At 40.4% G+C, this 21,993-nt stretch overlaps 1 protein-coding gene across 2 annotated transcripts; it reads left to right on the top strand.

Moving 5' to 3' along the window:
- RAB23 (RAB23, member RAS oncogene family) lies at positions 1 to 18,185 on the top strand. Of its 2 annotated transcripts, XM_081942589.1 has the most exons (7): positions 1 to 139; positions 7,844 to 8,059; positions 9,663 to 9,748; positions 11,563 to 11,719; positions 13,999 to 14,081; positions 15,646 to 15,738; positions 16,209 to 18,185. In XM_081942589.1, exons 2-7 carry the CDS (start codon positions 7,905 to 7,907, stop codon positions 16,346 to 16,348), a joined length of 714 nt encoding a protein of 237 aa, XP_081798715.1. In that variant the 5' UTR covers positions 1 to 139; positions 7,844 to 7,904; the 3' UTR covers positions 16,349 to 18,185. The 2 variants fall into 2 exon arrangements, with proteins under 2 accessions (XP_081798715.1, XP_081798716.1); XM_081942590.1 differs by lacking the exon at positions 1 to 139 and having other exon boundaries at positions 7,512 to 8,059.
- Positions 18,186 to 21,993: the final 3,808 nt, after the last annotated feature.

Genomic DNA, 21,993 nt, shown 5'->3' with positions numbered 1-21,993 from the left:
GGCGGAGGCGGAGGGCGAGGCTGGCTGGCTGGCTGGCTGCTTGGCGAAGCGCCTGTCCCCATTCGGGAAAGCAGACGCAGCGGAGAAGGGAGCTTTCCCGAGCGAGCCCCGCCGCGGCCCTGACAGCGTTTCCGGCCGTGTGAGTGTCCCGCGGGAAGAGCGGGCGATGCGCGTCCGGGTTGGGCTGGCGGGACCGGCGGGGTTTCTCTTAACCCGGGGAGGGGGGCGCCCCTTCTTCCTCCGCGCGCCGATTTCGTGGGGGAGCCTGCAGGAGACCGCCCCGGTTCGTGGGCGCCGCGTCTGGGATCGGGCGCGCGGGGAGGATCCTCGGGATCCTGCTGGTAGGGGGATAGCAGGACGTGCCGGGATCGGCCTGGGCGGACGAGCTGGGCTACGTAGTGCTCCACACACAACACACGTAAGGGTTTCTATGTGGTGCTATTAAGGTGGACGCGGCGAAGATGCTGCGCCCCTGAGACTGGGTTGTGGAACCTTTGGTTGGAAACTGGTTTCCCTGGACTTCTCCACGCCCGCGCTCCCTTTTTGCTCGATCACAGCGGCAGATTTGTCTCTGGCTTTGATCCCTAACAGAGGAGTTCGTCTGGCTTGCCGATCCACGAACTCCTATTTCGAGAGCGTTACATTTAGTGTAAAGAGGCTGCGGACATTAGTTGATGCGTTTCTTAGACTTACATCCCGCCCTTTCCGACGGGGGATACCCAGAGGGAACTCCTTTCCTTTTTCCCCCATAGAAGAAGAAAACCCTGGGCTGAGACTGGTCCAAAGTCCCCCCGCCCAGTTTCTGGGACTGGGGGATGGGCTTGTTTATTATTCTTATTCTGTCTACTTTTTGTGATCTTCTTTCTGGTTATTCACCAATATTCCTGTGCTATGTTTTTAATTAAGCTCGAGTTTTGATTTTCTGCATTGCTGAAATTTTGGGGAGCGAATGCTTGATTTGGGGGGGGGGGAGAAATCATTTAGTAGATATGTAAGTTTATAATTTTTATAGTAAAGGATCTGAACCTTTCCCTGTTTTGTGGTGTTCAAATGTGCTCGATTTGCGGTTATGGGGACTGTTAGTTCAAGACATCTGCTGGAAAAGGTTGATGTGTGATGAGAGGCATGTGTATCTGATGTGATAGGGAACGTTTTCTCTTAGGTTCAGAGGTATGATTTACTATACATATAGCAGCATATAAGGGTTTATGTGGAGATTTAGAGGCAAACTGAAATGTACAGAATGGTTCACCATTTATTTTCTGTGATTGCTAGTGGTGAAATATTTTTTTCTATAGTTTTGCACCACAAGTATTATGTAATCATTGCTACAATAAAGGTGTTTCTTGGTGGAGGATGTCATGGTGTAGCCATTTATACTGTACCTCATATATTCTACTACACAGTTACCAAGATAGAACTAATTGGTCCAGTGTTTCTCAGGTACAAATTCAGTGCAAATAAAACTTATAAGACTTTTTGGAAATCTGCTGAAACTTGAAAAATATATTTTGCTTGGTGGATTCCATATCTCAGTAGGGTTACATTTTTCAGATGGAACTGTGGGTCCTCCAGGATTCCTAGCTCTTGCTGGAAGGGCAAGAGTTAGCTGTGCCAAGACACTTTTGCATAAATCCATTTTGTGCAATAATTGCACCTTTTCTTGGTCATGATCATTCTTGCCTTAGTCTCCTCTCACTTGAATTACTGTAAAATGCTGACATGGACCAGTCTTTAATTTAATTGATTGGATTTAGGTGCCACCTGATTCTAGAATGACTCTAGACTAGACAGTTCAGAATATAACAGAGAGAATAAAATGCAATATAAAACGAACAAAAATAGAATAAGACAGAGTTAGGAAAAGTAAATCCATCAACATTACACATTTATTTTTATTTCTATCTACCTACCTACCTATCTCAAAAGAGGCTCCATCCATCCGAGCCCAATGCCTGGGAGCACAGCTTTTTAAGACCTTTCAGAATTGTATCAGGATGGGATCCATTGGGATGTCAGCAGAAGCTTCATTCAGAGAGTAGACACTGATGGAAGATGCTCCTCTTGAATCCCAAGGAATAACTCTTTAACTGAAGGGATCTGAAATATGCCAACCCTACTGGTTCATATCACAAAAGAGGGCATGAAAGATCAGATGCACACATGAAGGTTCAATTAAACTGATCTATCGCTACTCTTGCCTATGCATACAAATCTTCTCAACTAATGGTTACCACCTTCTTGGAGTCAGACAAGGGTCAAGGGAATTCAAAGGAGGATTGGACTTAGTTCACTGGGGGCTACGTAGGGATTCTATGCTGATTTCCTCTTTTAACTCCACTCCCGGGTTCTCTCCCTACTCCTCCAGCCAGTTAGACACCATGGGTGATAAACTGTCCCTCAAATAACCGGACACTATGTAGTGTAAGGCTTTTATAGGTCATAATTAGCACGTTGAAGCACCTGAAAGCAAACTGGTAGCCAGTGAAGCTTGCAGAGCAAAGGTGTCATGTGGGCATAGTGAGACATCATATCATTGCCCATGCCACTGCATTCTGAACCAGCTGAAGCTTCCAAATAGTCTTCAAGGGCACTCTCACTTAGAGACCTTGCAAAAGTCAAGTTGTATGATGACTAGGGCATTAGTCACCGTGATTAGCTTCTGTTTTAGGAAAGAATGAAGCTAATGCACCAAAAACCACAGGAAAGCTACAGAATGATTGAGAATTCTGTTGTGTGAGAGGTAGTAGATGCATCTCAGTACATCTATATGATACTTCTGCTTCGTGAACTGTGCTGGTTAGTGGATTCAAGATGCTGATTGTCATCTACAACAAAACCTCACATGGATTTGGATCTGGTTATCTATGGGACCACTTTGAATGTATCTGTTGGTCCTATAAGATCTAAAGGAGATCCCTTCAGTTAAAGCATGCCATCTTGGGTTGTCCTTGAATATTGTTCTCTTCTATGACTGTTTGATCTTATTCATGCTCTATTTCAGAAAGGCATTAAAGCTTGATTTCTGAATGGGTGATGGGACATGGTATTTCATGGTTTTGCTTTAATGATTGATTAGGGTGGCTGGAATTGCTTGTTAAGTATTTTCCCATAGCCTTGTTTCATGTTATATTTTTGCATTCTGTTTTCATTGAATTTTTAGTGCAAGTCAACTCTAGTCTTTCCAATTTGACAGCTCATTTGTGGGGAATGAATGAAGGAATGAATATGAGGCAACTTTTTTTAGTACCTACCACGTGTTACTGTACAAGCCATTTCTTTGGCATTATACAGGTAGACCTTGCTTAATGACGGTAAATGGGACTCAAATAGCCATGCATTATAAGTGTCATATGACTTACTGCTTGGCAACGGCAGTCCTCATTTACCAATATTAAGTGTGAAGTGCATAGGTTGTAAAAGCGCTCATGTACCTGCTACTTCTGAATTCCTGCCAGTTCCCCAATTGACTTTGCTTGTTGGAGGCCAGCAGGGAAGGCTGCAAATCACAATCACATTATTACGGGATGCTGCTATGGTCAGAACTTCAAGAACAGTTGTAACTATCACTAGTTCAAGTGCTGTAGCTGAATGAATGGTCAATAAGCAAGGACCATCTGTATACCAGTCTTTCAAATTTTTGGTGTGATGGAAACTTTCTATATGGAAGGGGTTAATAACATTTTGATTGGATTCACCTACTCAGTAAATATAAAGTGGAAATGCTGTTGAATATCTATTAGCAAGGTTTACTAAGGCAAACCCTCGATAGAGCTTTCTTAATGAGTAGGAGGGAGAAATACTGTAGCATAAAAGAATCTTTTCCAGGACAGAAAAAAAATGGGTCGTATGAGAAGGAGCTATTTTCCAGTTGCTGCAATGATACAGAAGCGCACCCTTGATTCATGGTATTAAAGGTGAAGAATGCTGCAGAGGGCAGGGAAGGAAAAAAAGACTACAAATCATAGTGAATGGAATGAGGATAAATCCGTAGAGAGAAGAAGGCCAGTGTGGACAGACATCTGAAGTAATCCTAGATGTATTTTAAAGCGGGGGGGGGGGGGGCACTATTATAGAACTTGGGAGTGCCTGGAAAATATTTAAACTTTGGCAGGCACTGTGATCATTTGTAAAATGGAAGGATGAAATGCAAAATGATTATCAAAATGATACGGGGTAGCCCCTTGACTTACAGCCATTTATTTAGTGATTGTCCACAATTTTAATGACAATGAAAAAAGTGACTTATGATCAGTTCTTACACTTATGACCCTTGCAGTTTCCCCAGGGTCACGTGATCAGAATTAGAGCACTTGGCAACTGGCATGTATTTATGACAGTTGGAGTGCCCATGGGGTTATGTGGTCACCATTTGCAAAGTCTTAGCTGGTTTCTGACGAACAAAGGCAATGGGGGAGCCAGATCCACTTAATAACTGCATGATTGACTTAATAATTGTGGCAAAAAGATCATAAAATGAAATGCCACTCTCCTAACTGCCTTAGCGACAGGAATTTTGGACTCAGTTGTGGTTGTTAAGTCCAGGACTACCTATAATTGTAAATTGTGGTGTCTTGCTGAGTCCATTAAAATTTTATTTTGCTTCAGTTCTTTTAACTCATTTTTTTCTTCAGTACTGTTACACAGTTTAGAAGAAAATACATACATAGATTGATAGATCTATTTATTTATTTATTCTTCATATTTCTAAACCGCCCCCTCTCCCAAAAAGGGACTCGGGGCGGTGTACAGTCCACACAACAAATAAAGATAAAATACAAATATAAATATAACTATAAAAATACATATATATGTAGAGGAGGTTAAAATTAACAGTACTGTACTGAAGAATAAATATGGGTCTAAAAGCCCTAAAAACAATTAGAAATTAAAACATTACCCTTAAAATAACCAGGTGAGAGTATGCTACCAGGAGTTCACAGTTGTAACATTTATAATTATAATTATGCCAGGCCGGCTAATCGGAACAGGTGAGTCTTCAATTTTTGTCGGAAGGAGCGGAGATCCAAGGTGGTTCTAATGTCGGGGGGGAGGTCATTCCAGAGGGTTGGGCCCATCACAGAGAAGGCTCTACTCCTTGGCGCCGCCCGCTGGCATTGCCTAGTGGACGGCACCTGGAGAAGGCCCTCCCTGTGAGAGCGGATTGGCCGCAGGGATGTATGTGGGAGGATGCGATCCCGCAAGTAACTAGGTCCTGAGCCATGGAGCGCTTTAAAGATAGTAATCAGGACCTTGAAACGCACCCGAAAAACCACAGGTAGCCAGTGCAGCTCGCGCAGGAGCGGTGTTACATGGGAGAATCTAGATCTTCCCATAATAACCCGCGCGGCTGCGTTCTGGACTAGCTGCAGTCTCCGGGCGCGTCCCAAGGGAAGCCCCATGTAGAGAGCATTACAGTAGTCTAGGCGAGACGTCACCAGTGCGTGAGTGACTGTGCGTAGGGCATCCCGGTCCAGTAGGGGGCGCAATTGGCGCACCAGGCGAACCTGGTGGAACGCCCCCCTTGCCACGGCTGCCACATGGTCATCCATTGACAGCCGGGCATCAAGGAGGACGCCCAAATTGCGCGCCCGTTCCACAGGGGGCAGTAACTCGTCCCCTATGGCCAGCGATGGGATCAGCTGGCTGAACCGAGGTGCCGGAAGCCACAGCCACTCAGTCTTGGAGGGGTTGAGTTTGAGTCTGTTGTCCCCCATCCAGACCCCGACGGCTTCCAAACACCGGGACATCACCGCGACAGCCTCGTTGGGGTGGTTTGGGGTTGAAATGTACAGCTGAGTATCGTCAGCGTACAGATGGTATTCAACCCCAAAACCACGGATGATCTCGCCCAGCGGCTTCATATATGCATTGAACAGAAGGGGCGAGAGGACCGACCCCTGCGGCACCCCACAAGAGAGTGGCCTCGGGGTCGATCTCTGCCCCCCTGTCAACACATATTGCATCCGGCCGGAGAGGTAAGAGTCGAACCACCGTAACACGGTTCTTTTAACTCATTTTTTTCTTCAGTACTGTTACACAGTTTAGAAGAAAATACATACATAGATTGATAGATCTACCTATCCAGAAGGTGGAGAACACAACATTTATTAATAACGCTTGTTTTAAGACTATCTAAAACAAAGTTTCTAGCAGGCTTCTTATCTTGCAATTTAACTTGTTGTTGTTACCATTTATATTGGAATTGTAATGGTGGGAAGGTCATTTTGATGCAATACGTTGACAGTAGTGCGTTATCCCGTCCTTATGCCTGTTAAAATTGGTCCTGGTTACTTCAGCATATCAATACAGCATACCCAGTATATGCTCCTCCTCATTGGCAATAGTTCATTTTGGATACTCAGTATAGTGTTGGAAGAAAAATCCGTCTTGTTCAGTTCCAAGCCGGGAGAAAGGTATTGGAGTCAAAATGGAGGCTGGAGGCTGATTGGAAAAAAGGTCCATTTATTGGTGAAGCAGAACCACCAAGCATGTGTGATTCTGGGTAGCTGACCACGTGGAGTTGAAACTGAGCAGTTTTTATATCTTCTCTTGGGCTTTGAACTTGAGCTGCCTGTTTCGCTGCAAGAATATGTATTCTATTGGATGTTGTCAGATTCCCATGATGCCATGTACAAATCCTAGGAGTTTGTCTGAGCTAAGTTTGGTTGAAGTTTGGGCTGATGCAATGAAGGGGTTTGTTGGGCAATTCCTATTGTGGGTGAGGGTTAACCCTACCTTTGTTCAGACCTTGCTGATGAATAGAGCTATCTTTATCTTTAACTCATTAAGTGCTGACATCTTCTGGGAGCTATTAAGAAAGGTGAGAGCTATTAAGAATGAGGCTGCTTCCTGCCTCTAAAAAAACATGCTTTTCCATTTCTCATCCAGGAAATATAATATTCTGCCTTTTTAATATTTTCTAAAATATTTCATTCTTCTAGAAGGGGGTGGGTGCTAACTTTCTACAATAGACTGTTGATATATTTACCTTTCCCCAATTCAGGAAAATATAGAAAGTTTTGATTCTGGGGCATCCTTGGTACTCTGTGATCTTGGTTGTTTTCTTGCAGACATTTCATTACCAAATTAAGGAACAACATCAGTGCTCTTTGATTCTTTTCCTATCTGTAACTTATCTGCATATGCCTGTTTCATATTCCACCATTGTATCCCTAGTCCATAATTAGAAAGATTTATGGACATTGTTTCTCTGAGATTTATCTAAATTAATCTATGATTTGTCTAAGTTAGTGGGAAGTCCCACTAAAGTTAAAGTGTGGATCCATGCATATAGGGATGTGTTGTAATGTGATACAAAGTGTAGTATGTAAAGGTGGTATGTATATGTGAATGTTGGTAGTAAGTTCTTTGGATTTTGTTAATCTAGACACATGCCAAAATTGTGCATAATTATTACAGATATAGCAGTTAACATGGACAAAGTTGGTAATAGTTATATCGGGCATAAGATTAATAGAACAGACAAGAGAAAACAGTGAAGCAATAGAATGCAATATAATCCATGTTTATTCAATAGCAACACCCATTGATTTCAACTGAGTTTATTATAAATATATATACACAACTGTTTCTTTGGGTTGCTCCTTTCATTCTCCTAACCATGGCATTAACGTGATCTGGTAACTGTTTTTATGTGAGATATCCTTATGACTTACTCCCCACCCACCACAGAGATACCTTAATTTAATCAGTTTAGATGTTTCAGTTTAATATTAAAGCGCCACAGATTTATTGTAAACTCATGAGAGAATATAAAATGTGTATCTTTATTTTTGTAATGAAAGGAACTGTTATTACCTCTTCCCCCCCTTTTTTTCAGGTAGAGAATTCAGAGATCTATACTAAATTGAGAAACAATTACAACTTTCTGTCTGAGCAAAATGCTGGAAGAAGATTTGGAGGTGGCCATCAAAGTGGTTGTGGTTGGAAATGGAGCTGTTGGGAAATCTAGTATGATCCAGAGATATTGCAAAGGAATTTTTACAAAAGACTATAAAAAAACAATTGGAGTTGATTTCTTGGAAAGAGAAATGCAGTACGTATCTAACAGATGGGAGCATTATTATTTACTCGTTTTTAGAACTGAATTCAGTATATTTATAAGTGCTTTTTGGAAAAAGCCTTTTGCATAAATGTGAATATGAGGCATCTATATTAACTGTATTCTGTAGTCTGTCTGCAGAAGTTCCAGAATTACTAATCTCAATAATAAATGCAACATTGCTATTGTCTGTTAGAAGGAAAAAAGCTATTTTACCAGTAGTGGCAAGGTGGAGTAGCAATATTGTAAATGTGCCAAAGAGTTATAAACATTTATAACACTGAATGACAGTGATTTGTATAGAACATGAAGAGTCCAATTTAAATAAATGGAATTTCAAAAGAAAATGTCTAATTTATTTCAGTCCACAGAGTAGTTTTATTTTCTCTCAAACCAGAGGGAAAGAAAAGGACATGGTCTAATTAGATATGGTTAAATATGTTTCAAATTTGGAGTTAAGCTCCAAGTAGTTTGCCTCCAAACCCACTCCTACTAGTATACTGTATTTTTCGGAGTATAAGACATACCAGAGTATAAGACGCACCAAGGTTTTGAAGAGGCATTTTTTTTAAAAAAAGTAGGTAGGTAGATAGAGGGAGAGAGAGAGAAATACAGTAGGTAGGTAGGGAGAGAGAGAGAGAGTAGGTAGGTAGGTAGGTAGGTAGATAGAGGGAGAGGGAGAGAAAAAAATACAATAGGTAGGTAGGGAGAGAGGGTAGGTAGGTAGGTAGGTAGGTAGATGTTTCAAGGTGTATTTATCCATGTGCTGGAGAAGGAAATCGCTCACAACCTGCAGTATTTAAGACTTGTTTCTGCTGGCACAGCACTTAATCAATGTAATTCTCATCAATCACTCTAACTAAAGAGCTTTGCGAAAGGAAAAAAAATGTTTTTGCACTCTGCAAATCTTCCCAAAACAGCCCATTTTTGGGCCCCGTTTTTTTTCAAATAAAAGGCATGAATAGACTTGGGGGTGCTTGCAGCGTGCTCCTGGGGGAGGTGGGGGGAGGCAAAAACAAGCCAAAAAATGGCCCGTTTTCTGCGAAAATGGGGCCATTTTTTGTCAAAATAATTGCATGCATAGCCTTATGGAGGCTTATAGAGTGCTGCTGGGGGCTGGGGGGGCAAAAAATGTCCCATTTTCTGCTCATTTCTGCCCTCCCCAGCCCCCAGGAGCTCTCTGAAAGCCTCAATAAGGGTATGCACGGCCATTTTGGTGAAGGGCCAGGGCTTCGGGAGGCAACAAAATGCTGTATTCAATGTATAAGATGCACCCAGATTTCCAGCCTCTTTTTTGAGGAAAAAATGTGCGTCTTATACACCGAAAAATACGGTATTTAGTCCTCCTAATTCTTTGCCAGTTGTTTCTCAGTTAATGGAGTCTTTTATGCCATATCCTTCAGAAACAGTACGTCTGTAGCTAAAAGAATTGGAAAAATGAGGTACTTGGGTGTACATGAGTCCATATCAGTGGAAATTTAAGTCTGCCTGAAAAACAATAGGATTACTTAAAGCTGTTTTGCTAAGTACCTTTTTTAGATTACAAATTCCTTGTTTTTTTAATATGCTTATTGATAAGAATATATTATATTTTTAGAGTCAATAACGAAGATGTCCGGTTAATGCTATGGGATACAGCAGGTCAAGAAGAATTTGATGCAATTACTAAAGCTTATTATAGAGGTAAGGGAAAAAAAACCCTGTTAATGTAAAGACTTCCGGCTTGTGGTGAATTTAAATTGTAGTAGCACACTTTTTAAATAATAATCATCATAACAGGCCTATGCAATTTCATTTCTAGTTCTTATACCAGAGACCTGGATGACTATTCCACTAGAAGGAGGCTCTAAGGGACATCCACCCACTAAATCCAACAAGTCCCAAGACTCTTCTAGCAATAAATAGAGAAAAAACATAGTTCCTTTCCTGAGTTCAGAGCAGTGGTGGGTTGCAGGCAGTACGCCCCGGTACAGGCGTACCGGAGCCTGCCCAAAGCACCGGGTACCGTTCCGTTCCGGTGTTCTGGAGGGCCCGCCTGCCCGCCTGCGCTCCTTACTTCTCTTTAAACTCTTCGGCGCTTCCGCACACGGTGCGTACAGTAATTGTCCTTCCTATTAAATTAGAGATTAGGAATATATTATCATATCCTTCAAGTGTGGTTTTGCAGAAGGGATTATAACTCTACAAAGAGTCTGAACTAAGGTGTAGGAAATTGGGATATATTAAGTACACAGGTTTCTTACTGATCACAATACAAGAGAAGCTGCTCAGAATACAATTAGAATGCTTCAGAGTATCGGGTTATCTTTCATTCTGTTGGGCAGCTGGATCAAATGTAATTGATGGCCGACTCATATAATACTAAGCACTAAGGTTTTATTGTTCATCTTGAAGTATCTGTCTCCTAGAAGGGGCTCCTTATATGGAAGTGGTAGTATAAACAAATTAAGGATTGATCCTAAGAACCAGGATTGATTGATATATTTATATTTCATGTTTGTAGACTTATCTCCCTCAGCAGAGGGAGTTTTATAAAGCGAGTGGCCTTTCTTTCTTTCTTTCTTTCTTTCTTTCTTTCTTTCTTTCTTTCTTTCTTTCTTTCTTTTCTTTCTTCCTTCATTCATCTATCTGCAAAACTAATTTTTTAAATGTTCTTTTTATTGCTTAGGCCAGGTAAGAGCAAACTTTTAGTGGCTGGAGGTCCCATCAAAGCAATTGAATTTATTGGCCACAATGATTGGGTTAGTGATAGAAACAAAATTGGGACATCTAACATGATTTCCATACCTTCCCCCCATTTTGGGAGGGACACCAGTTTTCCTTTTCCATTTCTTTCTTTTTTTATTTAACTATGAGTTATTTTGTTATGGCTATTTTATATTTGTGAATTTACTGCCCCATGATAGTCAGGAACTACACTGCAGCTGTAGCCACAGAGGATTTGCAAAAGAAGGTGGAGCAGTCAACTTTATATAAATGTGTCTTAAGTTGTATAATAATTTGCTCCCTTGCACACTCCCATAGGGTGGGCATGCTCCAGGTTCTCTCTTTAATCTTTGCCAACCCAAGGGACTTAGGAAGCGTGCCTTTTCAGAGGTTGCCCTTGTGCTCTTGAAAGATTTCCCTCCACTCAACAAGATATGACACCCCCCCAACTCTGCTGGGGTTTAGAAAGACCTGGCTTTTTTTCCAAGGAATCCCCCAGGCACTCAGGTCCAGTCGAGGGGAGCCCTTTCTTGGTTGATGTTGTTATTGTGTTTAATTGATATTTTGTATTTCAAACTTATTGGTATATGTTAAGTTTTTAGGTTATGTTGTTCTTTTGTTTATTTTTCTGTTGTATACTGATCACTGGACACTTTTTTGAGTCATATTGCCTTATCAGTTCCATAAACCAATACATTTATCCAACATATTTATCTGGTTATTTATTATTTATCCATTTTTTGGGAAACTTTCACCAAGCATTAAATTTCTTTTTCTTATTATTGTTTTAGGAGCCCAGGCTTGTGTGCTTGTGTTTTCAACCGTTGATAGGGAATCTTTTGAAGCAATTCCTACCTGGAGAGAGAAAGTTGTATCTGAAGTCGGAGACATTCCCACAGTTCTTGTTCAGAATAAGATTGACCTCCTGGATTATTCTTGTATAAAAAAGTAGGTGCTTTCATTAAATTCTAATAAACAAATATTTTAAGAGTACTTGATAAATTTAAAAAGACATTCACCTTGATTCTTGTATGAACAAACTACATTCTAGAGAACAGGCATGCTGCATTGCTATACTGCAAATAATATTTTAAGATAAATCTGGATAAAGATAAAAGTTCATATTAAGAAGAGACATATAAGTGCCTTGTAGAAAGGGACAGTGTGAAGCCCATGCTTCCTGTGAGTCTGATTATCTCAACAAGCATCTAAATGAACACTTTGCTTTATTTTAATTGCTAGATACAGTAGAACCTGAGAGTAAGAGATAACTCAGTTTCCCCTTAGGAAGATTTTTCGATAGCAATGATGGCGAACCTTTTAGACACCCAGTGCCCAAACTGCACATGCGTGCATGCCTAAACTGAAAGGTGCGTGCGTATGAATGTGCAGGACATGCGCAAATGCACGAATGTGTGGACATGCTCACGCGCATGCGTGGGACTTGCACAAATGCACAATAGAGACCTGAAGACCAGCTGGCCGACGGAAGGCGGGTCATCCCAACACTGGCAGTGCGGCAAGAGGTAAGATCTTTTTCTTTTGAGAGCTTCTGTTTCGTTGTTTGCAGCAAAACAGAAGCTCACGAAAGAAATGCCACGGAGATCTGGCCTGGGGCAGTGGCATGCGTGCCAGCAGAGAGGGCTCTATGTGCCACCTCTGCCAAGCGTGCCATAGGTTCGCCATCACGGTTCTATAGGATCAAACGACAGGAAGTCTTAATCAAAGAATACAAAGAAAGTAGAGAGTTAAAAAAAAACAAGGTGGAAATGCAAAGAAAGTAGAGAGTTTTTTTAAAAAAACCAAGGTTCAGGGAAGGGAATTGTTTTTGGGTGGAAGAAAACTGGAGGAGGTATGCAGTTTAGTGGGTTATGATGTAGATAAGGTTTGAATTATTGAAGAGTGATTGTTCTTCTAAAGAGTAGCATTGGCTGATGTACCTCAGATGGACTGGGGAAAAATGCACTGTGGAAGAATTGCTGAATCAAGAAGGGCCTGCTTAGGTAAGATTTGTGAGTGGCAGGGTCTGAGGACCCAGCAAGGACCCAACATGGAGAGGGTCTGAGGACCCCTGTGGAACAAAACAACCCTCTGCAGACCCCAAAGATAAACAGAAGAAAACCCCATTCTACCAGACAAAATGTACAGCAGCCAACCTGAGGGAGAGAACGCCAGCCATATTTTTGACCCTTTTCTTCGACCCTTTTGTCCACTCTAAATGGAGGTAATTAGAATTTTTAGGGTTAGAGGCATGTACATACATGTTAAGCCATTATTACAGAATGCCTATATATACAATTCTTAATCTGTATGCTATTCAGTAGCAACCCTCCCCACCCTTTCTAAGACATTTAAAAAGTCAAGTTACCGTAAGTTAACAGCCAAACAAAACAGGTGATCTACTTGTAAATATAATTCTTGCCAAGATAGACTGCAAGAACCAAAAGTAAACACTATGGGAGGTCTTAATGAAAGAATACAAAGGAAAGACATCAAAAGACATCTTGTATTCATATCGTATGAACTCACAAAAGTCCTCCCCGCACTTTTCTGTATTGGTTTTTTCATGATATGAACAAAACTGATTGGCATTTCTTGAGTGTGGGTCTGGCACTCTCAGGAAATAGTTTGGCTCAAATGTTGCAAAAATCAGAGAATTTCATTTCAAATGTAGTATTTTAAGAACAGTGCAATAGGGGGATGTTGTTTGGCTTGCTTTTTGCAAAAGCAAAATATATGACTTTATTGTAAGTCCAGTTTTTTCTTAAGTCCTTGTGTTTTCTCACAAGTGAAGAGTCTGCTTTTTTATCAACACTCATTCATTTGTGTAGCCAGGAATTTATATATATATATATTTGAATATCAATGGATGCTTTATTTTTATGTAGTTCATATTTATTTATTTACCACATACTTTCACTGCCCAACGAGCAGGTTTTTGAGCAGGTTTTGATTGGGTCAACAATTTAAAATTACAAAAAATGAATATTTACACCAAATACTGTGATTTCCTGTCGTTCTTTTTCTTTATAATTTTCAGCAGGCAACATTTTAAAGCAATGTTAATATTTTCTCTCATCTTTTTACTAAGAGAATCTTTTATTTTAACTGCCCTTTTAAATCTACTTCAATGAAGATTATCAAGTCAGTTCAGTTTGCATTAATGCATTATATTTTACTGAAAAATAATTGATGTCTAAAACAAGGCTTTCCTTTCCAATAAACAGTGAAGAAGCAGAGGCACTTGCAAAAAAACTAAAATTAAGATTTTATCGGGCATCTGTAAAGGAAGACTTAAATGTAACAGAAGGTAAGATAGACTTTTTAATATTTTGGTTAGGTTAGTTTTCTTTTCTTTTTTTCAAGCGCTGCAGTAGCACAATTCCAGGTTCTCATTGAAGGAAGTACTTGACTCTAGAATCCGATTTTCTAAGTTCAGAAAACTTCTTTTAAATGGACGAACTTTGAGATAGTTTAGTCTTTGTTGATAGTCTGAAGTGCTGCAATCTTGAGATACATTATTATTATTTGTTAATTATAGATCAGCCAGATAGGCATTATTATTGTTGTTGTTATTGTTATTGTTATTGTTATTATAATATTTTTATCCTACGTATTTATAAAGGTATGTATTTATGTATGTCTATCAGTTCAAAGCTGTGAACATACCTAATACTCCTATCTTCTATTTTTCCCACAACAACCTTGTGAGGTGGGTTAGGCTAAGAGAATGACTGGTTCAAAATTTGGTTAAAAAAATAAAATTTATAGTTCTATGACAACTAGATTTCATCTGGTACTCTTTCTAGTCTCTGTGCAATTGCATATGGGGGTAGGATTTGTGTTATAATCCAATTCAAGTTTTATATGTTCCTTCACTATATATGCAGGTACAAACGCTTTGTGTCTTTGTGTGTCTTCAAGTCAGTCTTGACTTCTGGCAAGTGCCTGGATGAGTCCCTCCAGTTTTCTTGGCAGCATTTTTGGAAGTAATTTGCCATTGCCTTCTTCATAGGGCTGAGGGAAGGTGACTGGCCCAAAGTGAGCAGCTGGCTTTGTGCCTAAGGCGGGGCTTGAACTCACAGTCCCTGGTTTCTAGCCTGGTGGCTTAATTGCTACACCAAACTTGTTCTTAGCCACAGAACAAAATGAAAAATTCTGTTATTTGAAAATGTAAAATATTCTACTTTCCATTAAAGAATGCTCTTCTGGGGGGTGGAATGGCAGTTCCAAATTCTTGACCTGGAAATGCTGTCTCAAGCCACCTCCAAATCATTGTAATTTGCTTTCAGCAACTACCCAGTTGCTCCCGGAATGGTATGTTCTAAAGAGGGAAGAAAATGTCCTGGAATCATCAACTTTGTACTTCCATAGATAATTTTTTTTGAGATTGAATTATAGATGAACAGTTTGTTTATGACAAGCTGAACATAACTCTAAAGCTGAAGAAAAAGCTAGAAAAAGCTTAATTCCTGGGGAGCTATTTACAGTTTTTCTCGACTGGGTAAGACTGGCAGGGCCTGAGAGTGATTGCTCCAAACTATTTGGAGAACTGAAGTTTGCAACCTGGAAATAAGATTATTATAATGAATGAAACAATGTTCTATTCAAAATGCAGGTTTTGCCACTGAATAATTAATATTCTATGAACAATATAATTACTAACAGTATTCATCACAAAGATTTTTCTGTCTTAAATTAATAGCTTGTGTGCGCTTAACAACCTGTGTATGTGTGTGTTTGTTTATTCATTACTAGCTTATATAAGAAAGATTGTTGCCACTTTTAACATTTAAATAACTATAAGGAAACTGTAGACGTCACAAATAAAAAATACATATTTTCCAAAGACCTTGATATTTTGTATGCTACAGTTTTTAGATATTTGGCTGAGAAGTACCTTCAAAAACTTAAGCAACGAATAATGGAAGATCCAGAAGTTGTACATACAAGTAGTAACAGAATTGGTATGTATACAATTGTGTGTTGCAAGCAGAAAATATTGTGTTATTTTACTTTTGTAAAACTAGTCTTTGGCCGCAGTATCAAAGCCACCTAATAATTAATAGATTAAAGGTATCCATTTTCAGTTCAGTTTAGTTTACTTTTCATTGTTATTGTCAGATTTTAGAATGAAATTTTAGAATTTCTACTAACTAATGGCAAAAATACTGATGAAGAGATTAAAAACAGCTATATATGTCTTTGAAAGGCACCTGATAAAAATAGTGTTATGAACTGTCTCTTCTACAGATATATTGAACTCATGTATGTAGTCTCGCCATAAAGCATTTCTTACTTTGATTTTTAAAATATAAAACTAAGGCTTATTGAGGCTTCCAGCTCTGCTTTAATTGAACAGTTACAGATCTGGTACAGTTAAAAGATTGCCAGTTGCCATACGTACAACTCTCTCTTGTGCTCTAATTTTATCTAGGTGTTTTCAATACGGCAGGTGGAAGTCATTCTGGCCAGAATTCCAACTTGCTTAACGGAGGTGACGTCATCAACCTTAGGCCAAATAAACAAAGGACCAAGAAAAGCCGAAGCCCTTTCAGCGGCTGCAGCATACCCTAGAACTCATGGTCTGACCGAATTGTTTAACTGAAGTCCTTAAGGAACACAACTGGCTGTAGAGGTGTTTTTATCAGTGCTTTAGCAGAGTTGCACACAATGGACCTACACCCATAGGGAATACTGCTGTTTAAATGAATGACTAGTAATGGCAAATAGTGAGATCCCAAGAGGGTCAGAAATAATACCATTGACCATGCATTCATTTGACATTCAGTAAGACAACTTTCTAGTTGAAAGGAATGATGAATTAATATATACAGTAGGTTTCATTTTAAACAAAATTTGAGCTGAAATGCTTAAAATATCTCGTTCATAAAATAGTTTTTCTACTTGTTAGATCCTGTGGCTCAGAGGCAGAGCCTTAATAATGAAGCAAAAATTAACATTTTTTAAACAGTCCACTATATATTTTGGCAACGTTGGTGGTGCAATATTTGTATGACTTATGAAACTTAACTGCGGTGTGTATCTGCAGAAACATCTTCAAAGATTCAGGTAGCTAAACACAAATTAGGTCTAAGTCAAAGGTTCTGGCAACAAAACAAGTTATTTGACAACTTCAAACATTTTCTTTTCTAATGGTACTGGCACATTTTAATTTTCTCTACACTGTGGGCCTTAACTTTTTTTATTGTGTTGTGCCAAAAAGTAATGTTTATGCTGCTATGTTTTTATTTTCATCAATTATTATCAAACACACAGTATGTTCTAAATTATAACAGGACAAGTAAATGAGAAATGGTACAACCAAACAAAATATAGCAAGTTCCTTTTTTTAAAAAAAATCCTCTATTCATTGACATCCTTCGTACATTCTTAATGGAAAAATACGAAGGGATTTGTTGTCAAAAGATTAAAGTGCATCTTATATCTAATGTGCATTTCTATATAAGGCCCTTTTTCTTTTTCTGATATTAAATGATGTGCCTATTTTTGATGACATTGTGTGAATGTAAAGTTCCTGTCTTAATCTCTGTTTACCTAATACTGAATTCCACCAGATGAATGGGACTTGTTCTGAATACACATGCACAAATCTCGCTGCTGTTCCACTGATGCTAATGTACCTCCATGTAATATATTTGGGTTCAGGGTTTTTTTTTAAAAATGAACTCTTAACATTACAATCTTATTCAGAAACCTTTAATTTTATTTTCCCTGATGAAGTATGCCTCTACAATATTGTTTTCTGTTTACAAACTATCCCTGCAGTATTTCTGTAACAAAACTTCTGCCAGCAGCCAATTACTCTTTCTAAGAAATGTTGAAATATCAATAGTTCAGGAACATAATTAGATTCAAGACCAGAGCTGGAACTCTGCCAGCCTGATTACAACATTCTTTTTCTATATGAATATTACTTTACATTTTATGTCTCTAACACTAAAACATTATACTTAAGAGATTTTACTTGTCCAAAAGTTTGTATCTTGTATTTTGGAACAGGGTTCTTACATCCTGTTAATTTAATTATAATCTAAAAATAATTACATTTTTTCCAATGATTACTTGGCCTGTGTTTCGTATTGAACAATGTACCACTCCTCATGCTTAAAAAAACATTCTCATTGTTGGCAAGGAGGTGGGATATGAACAATAACCCTTTTTATTTTGAAAAATCGGACCAAGTTTCTTCCTTTAAACAAGTCTAGCTAGTCACTAGGTGACTCTATATATACGGGTCCAGATTATATTGTGTTGCATTATGGGACAAGAACAGAGACATATTCAAAGTTGTTCATTGGTTTAAAAAAAAATCTTGGTTTAATTAACTAAGTTCTGCATGCATGCTATTTTTGTATGGAAATTTTTACATTAAATGATAGCCTTACACATTTATATTTGTGAATAAGACTCTGATTTTACTTTTTTGGGTTGCTAATAATAGCAAAATCAAGGTTTGTAATATGTGATATTGCCCATGCCCAAGTACATATATGCAGCCTCAAACCATGCGTGAAGGTGGAATGTAGACCTTACTTATTCATGTTCCAGTGATCCAACTTAAATAGACTTTGCCTTTCCCCTGAAATTTGCCACATCCAACTCACTGTGGCCAATTCATCTCATCCGCAGGGTAACTCGCCACGGCCAACTTGCTACAGGATAACTTGCTGCAGGACAAGAGTTACACTAATATCAAAGATATGGTGGAATAGAATCATTAAAGAAAGAATGCAAAAGGAGGGACAGAATGAAATGCAAATGACAAAAATTAAATATTTTTTTATTTATTTGAAATAATTAAATTGAATTGTTAAATTGTCTTGCATAAAATTGGTCATGGCAAGTTGTCCCGCAGTGAGTTGGCTGCGGCAAGTTGTCCCATTCCGCTCTCAGCAAAGCGATAGCAAACCCTGAATGTTTTTTCTCCTTCAGAATATATTGTATTTTTCGGAGTATAAAATGCTCCAAAGTATAAGATGCATCTAGCTTTTGGGGAGGAAAACAAGGGGGGGGGGAAATCTGCCTCCCAGCAATTTGCCTCTTTGCACCAAACAGCACAGAGGATATATATTGTTTGTGGTGTTACATTTCAGACTATACTTGTACAGATGGTTTAAAACTGATGTGGCTTTCTGGAAGCAAACATTATTCTCTGCTATTTGAAAGAAGATACAATAGCACTGGGCTTCTTCAAGTCAAGCGTTTATTTTAAAAGCTTCTTCATTTTGTTAAGCTGCCTAGAACAATAATAAAGCAGTCTTTAAAAAATAAGTCTAATAATTTGAACATTATATAGACATTTATAGTTACTGACTTACGGTACCTCCTTGCAGCAAACAGCCTGTTTCAGTTTATCCTGATTAGAAGAGAAAAAAAATGTGCCTCTGCCTCCCAGCAATTTGCCTCTTTGCAGCAAACAGCAAGTTTCACTTTCAATTTCAGCACCGGCCTCCATTTTCTCCATTTGCTGCAAGGAGATAAATTGCTGGGAGGCAGAGGCCAAAGGGTGGGTGGGCGGGGTGTATAAGATGCACCCAAATTTTCACCCTCTTTTAGGGGAGAAAAAGGTGCTTCTTATACTCCGAAAAATACAGTAGTTTGTCATTAAGGGGTGTGGTGGGACAACTTGAATATAGGTAGTCTTCAATTTATGACTACAATTGAACCCGAAATACATGTTGCTAAACAAGACAGTTAAGTGAGTTTTGCTCCATTTTACAACCTTTCTTGTCACAAGAAAGGTCATTTGCTCCATTTTACGACCTTCTTCCCTCCTTTTGTTAAATGAATCACTGGGTTAAGTTACGGTTAAGTGAATCTGGCTTCCCCAATGATTTTGCTTGTCAGAAGGTTGCAGAAGGTAATCACATGACCCCAGGACATGCAATCGTAATAAATATAAACCAGTTGCCAAGTGCCTGAATTTTGATCATGTGACCATAGGGATGCTGCAACGGTCATCACTTTTTTTCGGTGCCGTTGTAACTTTGAATGGCTAGACGAATGGCTGGACATCAAGGATTACCTGAAGAGGTTGGGATGGGCTCATTGGATGGTTGGTATACACTGAGCAACTACTTTTGGCTTATGGAATGGGAGGCTCTCCATTACATACTGACAGAAACATGAGTAAATTACCATATATCTTGGTAAAGTAATAGTTGCTAATATCAATCTGAAGGTATTACATGATGCTTATTAGCACCCATTTAGACATTAAAATGATTTTATAGTTAAGGGAGTTGTATAGATCCATACAGGTAAAAAAACTTCTCTCGGCAGACACGTTCCTGGTGCAGTACAGCCAGACCCTGCCATTAGTGCTGACCTGCGACGCTTCTCCGTTTGGCATCGGAGCCGTCCTCAGCCACCGCATGCCCAACGGAACCGAGGCTCCCATAGCTTTTTAGTCTAGGACCTTGTCCGCTGCCGAGAGGAACTACAGCCAGCTGGACCTTGAGGCTTTGGCTGCAGTGGCCGGAGTAAAGAGGTTCCATGAGTACATATACGGCCGTGATTTCGAACTAATTACGGACCATAAACTGCTGCTGGGCTTGCTGGCTGCAGACTGACCTACTCCTGTGTCATTATAACCGCGGATGATCAGATGGACCATTTTCTTAGCTGCCTACTCTTACCGCCTCGTCCACCGACCAGGTGCCACTTTGGGGCACGCCGACACCTTGAGCCGTTGCCCGCTACCAGAACTTCTTGCTGACCCAACCGCCGAGACGCCAGTTTTGCTCATTGACTGCTTAGAGATTGGTCCTGTCTCGTCTAATGACGTTGCCCACCACTCTGCAAAATACTCCACCATCAAACAAATTTTGAACAGGGTGTGGAGAGGGTGGCCAAAGGGGCCTGTTGGGTCTGAATTCAAAATGTACCATTGTAAGCAAGACGAACTGTCTGTTGTTAATGGCTGTTTGCTGTGGGGGGGCCGGGTCGTTATATCACCCAAACTGCGAGTTGCAGTATTAGAGGCTTTACACATAGGCCATCCTGGAATTGTCAGGATGAAGTCTTTGGCCAGGAGTTACGTGTGGTGGCCTAACATGGACAGGGAGATCGAAGAATGGGTGGCTACCTGCACACCGTGCCAGGAATCCAGACCAGCTCCCCCAGAGGTGCCCGCTAAGAGTGGGAGCGACCTCAAGCACCATGGTCTAAGGTGTACATTGATTTTGCTGGCCCAGTTCATGGCCAGACTTTCCTCATAGTTGTGGACGCCTACTCGAAATGGCTAAAGGTAGTCCTGATGACCTCCACTAAGGCAGAAGCGGTCATCAAGGTACTACGGAGACTTTTCTCCACACCTGGCCTGCCCGACGTCTTGGTCTCTGAAAACGGGCCCCAATTAACGGCCATGCAATTCGAGACCTTCTTAGCAGCTCAGGAATCAGACATGCCCTGGTCGTGCCATTCCATCCGGCCTCCAATGGTCAGGCAGAGAGAATGGTGAGATCTGCAAAAGAGGCCCTCTCTAGAATGGGCCCAGGAGATTGGCAAATATGGGTTGACCACTATTTGCTAATTCAGCACATCACACCCAGTGCCACTACAGGGAGAAGTCCCGAGCTTCTCATGGGTTGCTGGCTAAGGTCCCACTTAGACCGGCTAAACCCAAACTATTCTGCCGCATCCCCCCTTGACTCCATAAGCAAAATTCGGAACTTTAGCATAGGGGGATTCAGTTTATGCCCACAACTACACTGGGGGAACTCTGTGGATTCCTGCCACAGTGATAGGCATTACCGGGCCTCGCTCTTATCTTGTAGAGCTCGAGGACGGTTGGAATTGGAGAAGACACGTTGACCAACTCCGTGGCTGCCTCTCCAACTCCACTCTTAGACAACCAGAGGTAACTCCTGCACGAGTTAGCCAAAGCCCTAGCCAAACGGAGCAAGAACTTACTCCATCCACAGGCAGCTGAAGCCCGAGGGTACCGGGGAACTTATCTGGTTGTGTTGCAGGCCCACAGCGAACTCCGAGCGATCCGGCTCTAGAAGCTCCAGCCGCGGCCTGTGAAAGGTTCCAGGAGCCTCCACCAAGCGGAGCTGCAGAGCAAACAGATCCATCCGACCTGTCCAAAGAACACCCTCTGACTGAACTGCACAGGTCAGGCAGAGCTACCAAAAAGCCCGCCTACCTGCGTGACTACATAACCAGTTGGATTACTCCATCTAAGAGGGGAGGGG

Source organism: Natrix helvetica, assembly GCF_964273705.1.
Source record: "Natrix helvetica genome assembly, chromosome: 2".
Lineage (NCBI taxonomy): Eukaryota > Metazoa > Chordata > Lepidosauria > Squamata > Natricidae > Natrix > Natrix helvetica.
This window is presented reverse-complemented; position numbering and strand designations above follow the sequence as displayed.

Excerpts from the sequence above, each read along its gene's own strand:
- RAB23 (XM_081942589.1), top strand. The coding sequence starts at position 7,905 with ATGCTGGAAGAAGATTTGGAGGTGGCCATCAAAGTGGTTGTGGTTGGA. Across the intron at positions 11,720-13,998 it reads GATTATTCTTGTATAAAAAA|TGAAGAAGCAGAGGCACTTG; the intron begins GTAGGTGCTTTC and ends TCCAATAAACAG. Across the intron at positions 15,739-16,208 it reads TACAAGTAGTAACAGAATTG|GTGTTTTCAATACGGCAGGT; the intron begins GTATGTATACAA and ends AATTTTATCTAG.